General features: G+C 51.2%; 1 protein-coding gene across 3 annotated transcripts in view; it reads left to right on the top strand.

Moving 5' to 3' along the window:
• Positions 1-12940, top strand: part of TTC21A (tetratricopeptide repeat domain 21A) — a 47988-nt gene that overhangs the window by 1557 nt on the left and 33491 nt on the right. For all 3 annotated transcript variants that reach the window (XM_064277506.1, XM_064277507.1, XM_064277508.1), the window contains exons 2-6: positions 994-1123; positions 1963-2073; positions 2246-2412; positions 4351-4473; positions 7635-7792. In XM_064277506.1, coding sequence (XP_064133576.1) covers positions 994-1123; positions 1963-2073; positions 2246-2412; positions 4351-4473; positions 7635-7792 — 689 coding nt within the window. The remainder of the gene's footprint in view (positions 1-993; positions 1124-1962; positions 2074-2245; positions 2413-4350; positions 4474-7634; positions 7793-12940) is intronic.

Below are 12940 nucleotides of genomic sequence, written 5' to 3' on the forward strand. Positions count from 1 at the left end.
ATGGAGCTGCCCCCAGAGCCGCTGCAGGTTCTCAGGGAAACTGCACAGAGCCACCCCCAGAGCCGCTGCAGGTTCTCTGGGGAGCTGCATGGAGCCACCCCCAGAGCCGCTGCAGGTTCTCAGGGGAGCTGCACGGAGCCACCCCCAGGGCCGCTGCAGGTTCTCTGGGGAGCTGCATGGAGCCACCCCCAGGGCCGCTGCAGGTTCTCAGGGGAGCTGCATGGAGCCACCCCCAGGGCCGCTGCAGGTTCTCAGGGGAGCTGCATGGAGCCACCCCCAGGGCCGCTGCAGGTTCTCAGGGGAGCTGCATGGAGCCACCCCCAGGGCCGCTGCAGGTTCTCAGGGGAGCTGCATGGAGCCACCCCCAGGGCCGCTGCAGGTTCTCAGGGGAGCTGCATGGAGCCACCCCCAGGGCCGCTGCAGGTTCTCAGGGGAGCTGCATGGAGCCACCCCCAGGGCCGCTGCAGGTTCTCAGGGGAGCTGCATGGAGCCACCCCCAGGGCCGCTGCAGGTTCTCAGGGGAGCTGCATGGAGCCACCCCCAGGGCCGCTGCAGGTTCTCAGGGGAGCTGCATGGAGCCACCCCCAGGGCCGCTGCAGGTTCTCTGGGGAGCTGCATGGAGCCACCCCCAGGGCCGCTGCAGGTTCTCAGGGGAGCTGCATGGAGCCACCCCCAGGGCCGCTGCAGGTTCTCAGGGGAGCTGCATGGAGCCACCCCCAGAGCTGCTGCAGGTTCTCAGGGGAGCTGCATGGAGCCACCCCCAGAGCTGCTGCGTGTCCTCAGGGGAGCTTCGTGGAACCACCCTCAGAGCTGCTGCATGTTCTCTGGGGAAGCTGCACAGAGCCGCCCCCAGAGCTGCTTTGGGACAGGATGAGGCTGGGCGTTCTCTTTCTCTTCTTTATGCAGAACTGAGGAGGAACGCGGAGGGGGAGGGAGCACAGAGGGAAACAGAGACAGAGTGGCACTGGGGCCACTGTGTCTTCCTCCACACAGGCTGGAATCATTTACTACAGCCATGAAAAGTACTTCCGCCATGTGCAGCATGCTGCAGCCATGGGCCTGGAGAAATTCAGCAATGACCCCGTGCTTCAGTTCTTTAAAGCCTACGGAGTCCTCAGGGAAGGTAAGAACTCGGCAGTCTTAGCTGCTGACCCCAGGCCCTAGCCCAGCCCTAACAAACAGTCCTTGGGTGCCTGCTTACACCACAATTATGTTCCCATGGAAACAGTCTTAGACTCCTAGCTAGAATTCCCCCAGAAGCTTGTGTCATCCATATCTAGGTGACTGGCGAGACCTTAGAGAGGTTCTATTTCTGTGCTGTGCCTCAGTTTTCCCATCTGTAAAATGAGTGGGTGGAGCTATGACTGCATGACTATTAAATTAGTCCCAGGCTTGGAAACTGGGAGCCAGTAACACAAGAAAAAAAGGAGGAAGTGGTAGGTGTGGGTGCTGGTCAGGTGCAGTACAGGTGCAAGGAAGGCGAGAAGTGGGCCCATGGAGGTGCTGACTCACTGACATTCAAAGGTCATCTGGGCGGGGGGCCGGCTGAACTGCCCGTGGCCAGTGTCAGTGGACATGGGAGGATGAGTGTACTCAGTGGCCCTTGAGCAGCTGGGAGTGCCCCGAGGTGCATTCTTCAGAACTGACCCCCAGCCAATAACCCTAGCCTGGCAGTTGTGCCTCAGATCTCTCAGCTCCAAGCCTTCTAGGCCTGGGAAGCTGGACCATGGTGCCAACAGCCCTTTCAGGGAGCCTCAGTCCTCAGGGAACTCAGGTCACTGGGCATACACGTCCACCCACATCCAAGAGGACCTTTCAGAAGCTCAGGCCAGTGACTCTGGGGGAGAAGACAGACGGTGCTGCCCTGGGCTAGCCCTGAGGTCTCTCATGTGACTGCCCTGGAGCCTTCTGCCCTCTGAACCTGGAGCCCGAGGGCATAACTATGTGTGGCTGTCTTTGCAGAGCGCATCCAGGAAGCCATCAGTGACCTGGAGAACATCCGGAACCACCCAGACGTGTCCCTGTGCGCCATCATGGCCCTCATTTACGCTCACAAGCGCTGTGAAGCCATCGGTGAGTGCACCACGCTCAGCCAGCTGTGGTCCAGCAGGGAAAGGGAGGTCCCCCTTCAGAGACCTAGCCCCCAGGGCTGCCGGAGGAGGTGTCCGTGCTCTGCAGAGGCTGTTGGTTGGCAAGGAGTGGCCACTGTCCCCTGACTCATCCTCCTCCATTCTCGGATTTACAGACCGAGAAGCCCTCCAGGAGCTCGAGAACAGCCTGAAAGAAGTCCGCAAGACAGCCGGCGGGGCTGCCCTGTACTACGCGGGTCTTTTCCTCTGGCTCATGGGCCGCCATGACAAAGCCAAGGAGTACATCGACCGCATGCTGAAAGTCTCCAGTGGCTCCAGAGAGGTGAGTGCCCTGGGCATCAGCGGGGGAGGAGGGCAGCTGTCAGAGCTGCATGCAAACACAGCTCGGTGCGGTGGCCTGCTGCCCCCAGGAAGGCCCAGGAACTGGGGGAGGGTCACCCCCAGGCTTCAAGAGGCCCCTGATCCCACAGGCAGCCCACCCTCATTGTCTCAGGGTTTAGTAGCAGTTACCCGTTAGCAGTTGTCTGCAGAGTCCAATCTGCAGATGGGTTTTCTAGGGCCTGAACTGTATTTTTAAAAGATCTTTAATTAGATGCTGACTTGGTATTTTTTTTTTTTTTTTTGGAAACTCACATGGTCTGGTCACCCTGGGCCTGCATTCCCTCCTGGCAGCAATAGGCTGGATGTGCCTACTGCCTGGTTTGCCACAGTCTCTACCAGTCCCTAGTGCCTCATACCCAGCCCACCTCGCTCACCTGGACATTGCTGTCCTGTCAGCGTTCGTGCCTGTAACTGGCTTGGCGCCTCCACCCCCAAGCCCCTAAAGCTCCCTCTCTCACCTGTGGAGCCCCTAGAAACACTGACTGGGAAGCGGAGGGGAGACCCCGAGAGGCATTGCTGAGACTTGTACCCAGACAGTGGGAGAAACGAGAGACTCGAGCCCCAGGGTAACAGGAGCCAGCCTGGATGCCAGGGCCCCTCCAGTTTAGCTTTGGGAGCCTATCGTTCACTTTTCTCAGAGGGGAGGGAAGTCAGCAGGCTTGTTCATGGTGACACAGGCCCTCTCCCTTCATTCCTGCTGAAGTGTTGAGATGGCTACAGGACTTCTTCCTCCTGAGAGGCCAGCTTTACAAAGAGAACGCTGCTCGACCGAAGGACTGAGTCCTAACAGTGCAGTCGGAAGCCTCAGTCTAGGCCACACGTTCATTTTGGGGCCACATCACTCCCAAGGGGGGAAAATCTGGTCCTTGGAGGGGGCAAAAAGAAAACAACTTTTTATGTATAAAATACAGGTACACGTACCATATATAAATAGATACGTGTTGAAATGTCTTGTGGGTAGTTGATTAAGAAATCTGTTTAGAAAGGCTCTGTGTTGTTGTGTGCCATCGAGTCAACCCCAACCACAGCGACCCCAGGTGACAGAGTGGAACTGCCCCATAGGGTTTTCTAGGCTGTAATCTTTATGGGAGTAGGTCACCAGGTCTTCCTCTTATGGAGCCACTGGGTGGATTCAAACCACCAGCCTTTTAGCTAGCAGCTGAGCACTTAACCGTGTACACCACTAGCCACCAGGGCTCCTCAGAAAGGCACTCGTGAAGAGCTGAGAAGCACCGGCCTGGCTATCTAGAGATGCTTCAGGGCAGAGGTCTTCCAAGTGCCCCTCTGGTCTTCCTTCCCGTGCCTGGCCTCCCATCTGCCAGGAGAGGCTGGGTGAAGGGCAGACAGGAGCTGGCAAAGGGCTCGTGAGCACAGAATGGCTCTGGTGCACCCACTCGGAGGGTGTTCCTGGAGTTCACATGCAGGCTGACCCCCGGCTGGTCTAAGGATTGGGGAGCCTCTGCCCCTGTGCTCCTCCCTGACTTGTAGGGGGACAGAGGAGTGAGTGGGAGTGAGTGGGAGGGCCTCTGTCAGGGTAGTGGTGGCGAGCTGAAGAGGGCGCAGGGAAGGTTCCTTTCTCTGCCCGAAAGGTGGGGAAGGCTTCCTGGAGGAGGGCCCTCCCAGGCTGAGCTTTGAAGACTACCAGTAGTAGTTAATCAGGTGAAGAGACTGGTTGGGGAGGGGATGGGAACCACCCTCCAGGCAGTGGAACAGTGGATAGGAAGTCCTGGTGGTAAGAGAGCCTGGCTGTCCCATAGCGGCTGTGTCTGGCAGGGTCTCGGGTGGGATTGGCAAGGACTGGAACATGAGGCAGGAGGGCCAGGCTGGGCCCAGGCTGTGAAGAACCAAGGTCTCCGTCTGTCATCTTCTTCTCGTCCAGGGCTACGTGCTCAGAGGCTGGATGGACCTAACCTCGGACAAGCCCCACACAGTGAAGAAATCCATCAAGTACCTGGAACAAGGAATTCAGGACACCAAGGATGTGCTGGGGATGATGGGAAAGGTGGGCAGTGGGGAGAGGGGAGGGAGTATCCCTAGCTAGGTGACCAGAGCCAGAGACCGACCAGATGGCCTCAGGCTAGACCCTTGGTCTCCAGGCCCCTCACCTGGTAGATGAGGAGCAGAGGCCCAGAGAGGGTCAGTGACTAGCCAAGAACACACAGCAGCCCAGGCCCACGCCTGTTCTCACATGCCTTCCTGCAAGGCCTCAGTTTCTGTCTCATTCTGTGTGGGGATCTTCCCAGGGTCTCCTTCTCGGGGTCCATTCTCCTTGACTCCCTCAGGCTTTCGTTTTGGGTTTGTCTGGGTTTCACTCACTGCCTCTCTTCTCTGGATCCTTCTTTCACCCTCTTCATTTTGCTTTTCCCCTCTTCTGTCCATGTCTTTTAAATTCACTTAGTTAGCCATCAAAGTATACATTTTATTATATGTCTTGAATTCTTTGATCTTAATTTAAATTGTTGTTAGTTGCTGTCAAGTTGATTCTGACTCCTGGTGACCCCACATGTTTCAGAGTAGAAATGAGGGTTTTCTTGGCTTTAATCTTTATGGAAACAGATCACTAGGCCTCTCTTCCGTGGTAGTGCTGGGTGGGTTCGAACCTCCAACCCTCAGTTTAGCAGTCAAGAGCAAACCATTTGCACCACCTTAAAAAAAACGTGTTCCCATTGAGTCAATTTCAACTCATAGCAACCCCATAGAGCAGAGTAGAACTGCCCCATAGGGTTTCCAAGGAGCGGCTATAGATTTGAACTGCCGACCTTTAGGTTAGCAGCCAAACACTTAACCACTGCGCCACCAGGGACCTTTAAATTTAAATTAAGTTCCTTTTTTCTTACGTGACCCTTATCGAATCAACCTTTGAGAGAAAAACAATCTTCTTAGTTTGTAAATTTTTTCTTATAAAATGGATGCGTACTCGTTAAAAACCCAGAAACCTTTAAATAAAAAAAAAGTCAAAAGGTGAATTTAAAAGACAGATTCAGCCCCACCATCCCCAAACGACTCAGCGCCTTGCAGTCTGTTTTCTATGTGTAGGTTCAAGGTGTGCCTGGGGTTGGTTTTCTAGGAAGCAGGAGACACAGAGGTTATCACGCATTTGGTTTGTCAGAGAGTGTCCTTGGGACCTCCCCGTTTGGGAGGAACGGCGAGAGCGGGACTGGGCGGAGGGAGAAGCTGGCTGTGACGCAGTCACCGTGTTTCAGCTCTGTCCTGCTGCTGTAACAGAAGCACCACCAGTGGGTGCCTTTAACAAACAGAAATTCATTTTCTCACAGTTTAGGAGGCTAGAAGTCTGAATTCAGGGCTCCGGCTCCAGGGGAAGACTTCCTCTCTCAGCTCTGGGGGTCCTTGTCTCTTTCCAGCTTCTTTTCCTTGGCTCCACAGAGAGCTCACGTGGCCTGGCATCTGTCTTCCCACATCTCTCCTTGCTTGCTGCTTGCTGATCTGCCCTTGTAAACCTCAAAAGAGATTGACTTAAAACACACCCTACACTAATACTGGAGCCCTAGTGGCGCAGTGGTTAAGAGCTTGGCAGCTGACCAAAAAGTTGGCAGTTGAAATTCACCAGCTGCTATTTGGAAACCCTATGGGGCAGTTCTACTCTGTCATATAGGGTCTGACTATGAGTTGGAATGGACCCCAGGGCAATGGGTTAAACACTACTACTGCCTCATTAACATAACAGAGAACCCATTCCCAAATGGGATTATCACTGGCTGTATGGTAGGGTTTACAACACACAGTGTTTGGGGACACAGTTCAGTCCATAACACACAGCAAAGGACTCAGCCGGCCCCTCGGGGAACCCTGGAGCCAGGCTGGCCTTCTAACACCCTCTCTGACAAGCCACCGGATGGACAGGACAGATGTGGGCTGTACCTGGGAGGGGGTGTGACCTTGGACGACCCCAAGAGGGAGGCTCAGCTGAGAGCTACCAGCTGCCGACTCTCCTGGTCCAGAAGGGGACTGCGCCCAACACCCACTGCGGGCTGGGAGGTGGTGGTGTTCATGTAGTTTTAGCCATGGGGCATATGTCATCTGGCTTCCTTTTCTTGATGTAACATTTTGTCATGTACACATGCCATCTTATATGTGTATATAAAGCTCCGTTGTATGGGTATAATGTAATTTACTAAAAAAAAAATAACCACCCCCTATTTTTGGATATCGGGGGTGGTCCTGGTTTCACAGTGTTAGAGTGCTGTGGTGGACGTGTTTATGCTCACATCTTTATTTAGAATGTCCTCCTCTTACTTCTGGTGAGAAGCCTGTTCACGGAGGGTCACTGCGTGTCTGATGGCAGCCATCCTTTCAGAGTACAACAATGTCAAGACTCCTAGAAGCTCTGCCTTCTGCTCCTCAGGCACCTGTGTCACGGTGCACCAGGAGAACCTGGAGCAGGGGCTGGCGCAGTGCCTGGTGGGGGCCGTGACCCCACCCAGGGGGCCCTGGCAAAGAAACACTCCAGGTCTTGCTCTGAAGGGAGTCTCCCACAAAGCCTAACTGACCCAAAGTTGCCAAATCGGGCCCCAGTGAGCAGTTTCCACCAAGGTCCCTGGGTGGCACAAACTGCCATCCAAAAGGTTGGTAGTCCAAGCCCAACAGCTCCACGGAAGAAAGGTCTGGCAAGCTGCTTCTGTAAAGATCACAGCCAAGAAAAGCCAATGGAGCTCAGTTCTACTCTGTAATGTGTCAGGTTGCCGTGAATCAGAATCAGCTACGTGGCGGTGGGTTAACGGAACAGTTTTCGGTGACAAAATTCAGAAAAGCAAGGGGAAAATGAATGACCAATTTGTGGAATTGGAAAGTGCTCGGTGACCCCTGCTCTGCCCCTCACAGTGGTCCTCACATGGCCTTGGCCCGTTCTAGGCCTGATGGGTTTCACAAGCTTAGGACTCCGCTGTCTCCCTGGAACCCCCACCTTCCCCAGCTAGGAACCCAAGGCCGCAGCGGACATTTATTTGTCGCTTTGAGGGGTGGCACTATCCCCAAGGGGCACAAGGGCTACTGGCCTGGCCAGGGCCTGAGGGCGCCCTGGTCCAGCTGAGGGGACCCGCAGTGCCCACGCGCTAGACTCCCTGTCCTGCGTGAGACCTGGGGTGCACCCCATCTCCCTTCACGGCATGGACACGGAGGCTCTTCTCTCCCACTCTCTCTCGACAGGCTACGTACCTCATGATGCAGCAGAACTACTCGGGGGCCCTGGAGGTGGTGAACCAGATGGCCGTGGCCTCAGCAGGCTTCCTGCCGGCCTTGGTCTTGAAGATGCAGCTGTTCCTGGCAAGGCAGGACTGGGAGCAGACGGTAGAAACAGGACAGAGGTGAGGGGCGGCTGCCACTGCAGACGTGAGCGGCTTCCTTCCCTTCCAGGCCAAGGGTGCGGACAAAGGTGAGGGGTGGCTGCCACTGCAGACGTGGGCGGCTTCCTTCCCTTCTAGGCCGAGGGTGCGGACAGAGGTGAAGCGCGGCTGCCACTGCAGACATGGGCGGCTTCCTTCATCTCCAGGCCAAGGGTGCTAATATGCTTCCATCCTACAAGGCTGGGAGGTGGGAGAGACGGTCTGTACCTGATGGAACAAGATATGAAGGCCGATATCACCAACACAGGCATGACGAAGAGTGATACCATCATAGTGAGGGGGCAGGAGAGAGAAGGTTGGTGCAAGGGAATCGAAATAAACACCCGTCATAGCAGGAGGCCAGAAGCTGCAGCCCGCGATGGTAAAGCAAGAACTAGAGGCGTGCTGTTTAGCGGAGAGATGGGGGACCCTCCAAAAGAACCCAAAGAAAGAAGTGTGATCCGAGCAAAGCAGTTGCCCGTGGGCAGTGAGGGGAGAGGGAGACTAGGGACTACAGTATTATTTAATTTTTTTCTTAGCTACGGTTATGATACAGTTTAAGAAGAGGCTGTTTTCATTAAAGAATTTTGGGGAAGAAAGGTCTTTGATGACTGTCTTGGTCACCTGTTGCTGCTTTAACAGAATTACCGCAAGTGAGCGGCTTCAACCAACAGAAATCTATTTCCTCACAGTTCAGGAGGTTAGAAGTCCCAATTCAGGGCACTGGCTCTAGGGAAAAGCTTGCTCTGTCAGCTCTGTGGAAGGGCCTTGCCTTAGCTTCTGTGCCCCCAGCATTCCTTGGTTGGCAGCCTGTCACCCCTGCTTGTGCTCCGGTCTCTGTGTCTAAGCTGCTCCTCGTAACTCAGAAGTGATTGGTTTAGGACACACCGTGCACTGATAATGGTTTCATTAACATAACAACCAACAACCAAACCCATTGCTGTAGAGCCCATTCCAACTCATAGCAACCCAATAGGATAGAGTAGAACTGCCCCATAGGGTTTCCAAGAAGAGGCTGGTGGATTTGAACTGCTGACTTTTTGGTTAGCAGCAGAACACTTAACCACTGTGCCTGTAGGACTCCTAACATAACAGAGAAAACACCGTTTCCAAATAGGATTATATCCATGGGTATAGGTATTAGGATTTAAGATTCCTGCATATATTTGGGGAGGGGTGTGGGGGGCACATTTTGATCCATAACATTGACTTTGAGCTAAGAGTCTTAGGAGCAGGCTGGGATCACAAGCCAGGAAGCAGAGAGTTAAGGAGTTACTGGGACTTGTCCAAGCCACACACCCATCGTAGGGTGATCTTTGAGGCATTGTCCTTGCAAATAGAAACAAAGACAGGCTTAAGGGGGAGGGGTGTTTGATGAAAGGTCTTTTTTTTTTTTTTCTGGTCCATTAATGGATACATCGGAATTATTTTTATTTTTCAAACATACTCTATGATGAATCTAATGATTATAAACCAAAACCAAACAAAAACAAGACCCGTTGCCACTGAGTCGATTTGGACTCTTAGCGACCCTATAGGACAGAGTAGAACTGCCCCATAGGGATTCCGAGGAGTGCCTGGGGAATTCAAACTGCTGACCTTTTGGTGAGCAGCCGAGCTCTTAACCGCTGCACCACCAGGGTTTCCAAAGTGCTTATAGTAGTTTTAAAAAGCCAAACCTGTTGTCGTGGAGTTGATTCTGACTCTTAGCGACCCTACAGGACAGAGTAGAACTGCCCCACAGGGTTTCCAAGGAGCAGCTGGTGAATTTGAACTGCTGACCTTTTGGTTAGCAGCTGAGCTCTTAACCACCGCACCACCGGGGCTCCTGTAGTAATTTACGAGGTTCCTAATAGCACTGTGTGATCGTTTAGTATACTTAATTCGTGGGAGCCTGTATTTCTGGATTTCTGTAGAAAAGTTAGAAGTGTCTTTATCACATTATGATACACTTACGGGGTGTGCGTGTGAGAATGAGAGAGAGACTTGATGAAATGAAAGTTGAGTACCTGGATCCAGGTATTCACAGAGGAGCTGACAAAATGGTGGAGAGCATCTCTTCAGTGAATACAGCGTATTTGTCATGTGTGTCATCTCTCGGGCACTGTCACCTGTACCTTTCATGATGGCGGTTTTACTGCTTCTGGAGAAACACGTGGCAGGTACGTGCTGTGGCTATAACTGACCTTAGGGTTTTCTGGTCGTTTCCTGTCCCCACTCATCAGTAGCTGGACTTACCTATATCTCCTTTCTTTCTTTTTTGACTCCCTGTTGCCCCCTCCCCCCACCCCGGTAACCACTAATAAAATTGAGTCTCTATGCATTATGCCTGTTCTAGCTATTTCATGTCAGTGGAATCATACGGTATTTGTCCTTTTGTGTCTGACTGCACTTAGCATGGTGTTTCCAAGGTTCATCCATGTCATAACGTGTCAGGATTTCATTTCTCCTTACGGCTGAGTGATATTCCCGTGTGTGTATATCCCGTACTTTGTTTATCCCTTCACCTGTTGATGCACGCTTGGGTCGTTTCCACCTTTTGGCTATTGTGAATAATGGTGCAACAAACACTGGTGTACAGGTACCTGTTTGAGTCCCTGCTTTCAGTTCTTTTGGGAATATTCCCAGGAGTGGAGTTGCTGGGCCTTTGGTAACTCTACGTTTAACTTTTTGAGGAACCACCAAACGGTTTTCCTCAGAGGTTTCAGCGTTGTGCATTCCCACCAGTGATGGATGAGGGTTAGTTCCCATGTCACCACATCCTTGCTAACACTTATTTTTCTTTTCTTCCTTTTTTTTTTTTTTTTTTTTAATAATAGCCATCCTAGTGGGTGTGAAGCAATCTCTCATTGTGGTTTTGAGTTGCACTTCCCTAGTGACTATTGGGTGGTATAGTTGTTAAGTGCTATGGCTGCTAACCAAAAGGTCAGCAGTTTGAATCCACCAGGCAGTCCTCGGAAACTCTATGGGGAAGTTCTACTCTGTCCCGTAGGGTCACTGGGAGCCGGAATCGACTCAACGGCAATGGGTTTTATGGGTAATGACTAATGAGAGAGGTTTGGTGGTGCAGTGGTTAGGCACTCAGCTGCTAACTGAAACGTTTGTGGTTCAGACCCACTCAGAAGCTTCATGGGTGAAAGACCTGGCTATCTCCTGTAAAGATTACAGCCAACAAATGATATGATCCCATATGTAGAAACTCCCCAAGAGTCCACAGGAAAATTTCTAGAGCTAATAGAGGAATTTAGCAAAGTCGCAGGGTGCAAGTCAACAGATAAAAGTCATTTGGGTTTTCATACACCAGCAATGAGAAACCTGAAAGAGAAATTAGGGAAACGATTGCATCTATAGTAGCATCTGAGAGAATAAAATGCCTAGGAATAAATCCAACCGGGAATGTGAAGGACTTATACAATGAAAACTATAAAATACTGCTGAAAGAGATTAAAGAAGACTTGTATAAAATGGGAAGATCTTCCATGTTCATGGATTGGAAGACTTAATAGTGTTAAGATGTCAGTACCACCCAAAACGATCTATAGATTCAATGTAGTCCGGATCAAAAATTCCAACAACCTTCTTTACAGACATAGAAACACCAATCCTCAGCTTTATAAGGAATGACAGGAGGCCCCAAATAACTAAAACGATGTTGAAAGAGAACAGAGTAGAAGAATTCACACTTGGCATAGTGGTTAAGAGCTATGGCTGTTAACCAAAAGGTCAACAGTTCGAATTCACCAGTGCTCCTCAGAAACCCTATGGGGCAGTTCTACTCTGTCCTATAGGTCACTATGAGTTGGAATCAACTCGACGGCCAAAGGTTTGGTTTTTTGGTGTACAGCTACAAGGAGCCCTGGTCATGCAGTGGCTAAAGTGATAACTGCTAACCGAAAGGTCAGGATTCGAAGCCACCAGCTGCCATGCCTCACACTACACACAAAAACAAATTCAAAATAGATTAAGGACCTAAATGTGCAAACTATAAAACCATAAAAATTTTAGAAGAACAAGTGGGGGGAACGCTGTCAGGCTTGGCTTTCAACAATGGATTATGTAACATAATAAAAGCACAAACAGCAAAAGAATAAATAAATGGGACCTCGTAAAAATTTAAAACTTGTCCATCAGAAAACTTTACCAAAAAAGTAAAAAGACAAGCTACCAACTGGGAGAATATCTTCAGAAACTACACATCCAACAGGACTCTAATAACCAAAATATATATAAAACTTTGACAGCTTAACAACAGAAAGATCAATAACCCAATCATAAAGTGAACAAAGGACTCGAATAGACATTTCACCAAAGAGGACATTGAAATGGCCACCAAACACATGAAAAGACGCTCAGCCTCATTAGCCATCAAACCAAAAAAAAAACCAAACCCGTTGCCATCGAGTTGATTGCAACTCATAGCAACTCTATAAAACAGAGTAGAACTGCCTCATAGGGTTACCAAGGAGCAGCTGGTGGATTCAAACTGCCAACGTTTTGGTTAGCAGCCATAGCTCCCAACCATTGTGCCACCAAGACTCCAAAGAAACTGTGTCAGAAGTGGGATTTGCCGTCAGATGCAAATCAAATGCACGATGAGATACCGTTTCTGCTCCAACTAGGATGGCTGAGGTAAAAAAAAAATAATAACAAATGTTGGCAAGAATGTGGGGAAATTGGAACCCTTATCCATTGCTTGTGGGAATGCAAAATGGTGCAGCTGTTGTGGCAAACAGGACAACCATAGGACAACCATATAACCCAGCAATTCGTCTCCTAGGTATACACCCAAAAGACTTGAAAGGGCCATACTTAATATGGCCCTTCTAGCCATGGCCTTTGTGACTCCCACACAATGAGTGGGTGGGACTATGCAAATTTGTGGCCCACCAAGGGGATTGAATAGCTTGCTAATAATGCAGATAAGGTGCATGGTACCCTCCTGGGGGTGGGACCATGCAAATAAGGCATATGGAACCCTAACTAGGGGATTGTTGAGTACTGTTATCCTGCTAAGCTTAAAACGAGCCATCCCAGAGGGAGAGGGGACCTCACTACCCCCAAAAAGGAAGAGCTAGGAATGGACTGCATCCTCTGGACCCAGGATCCCTGCTCTAGCAGACTCCTAGACCC

This window comes from Loxodonta africana, chromosome 27 (genome assembly GCF_030014295.1).
Source record: "Loxodonta africana isolate mLoxAfr1 chromosome 27, mLoxAfr1.hap2, whole genome shotgun sequence".
In the NCBI taxonomy this organism is placed as follows: Eukaryota; Metazoa; Chordata; class Mammalia; order Proboscidea; family Elephantidae; genus Loxodonta; species Loxodonta africana.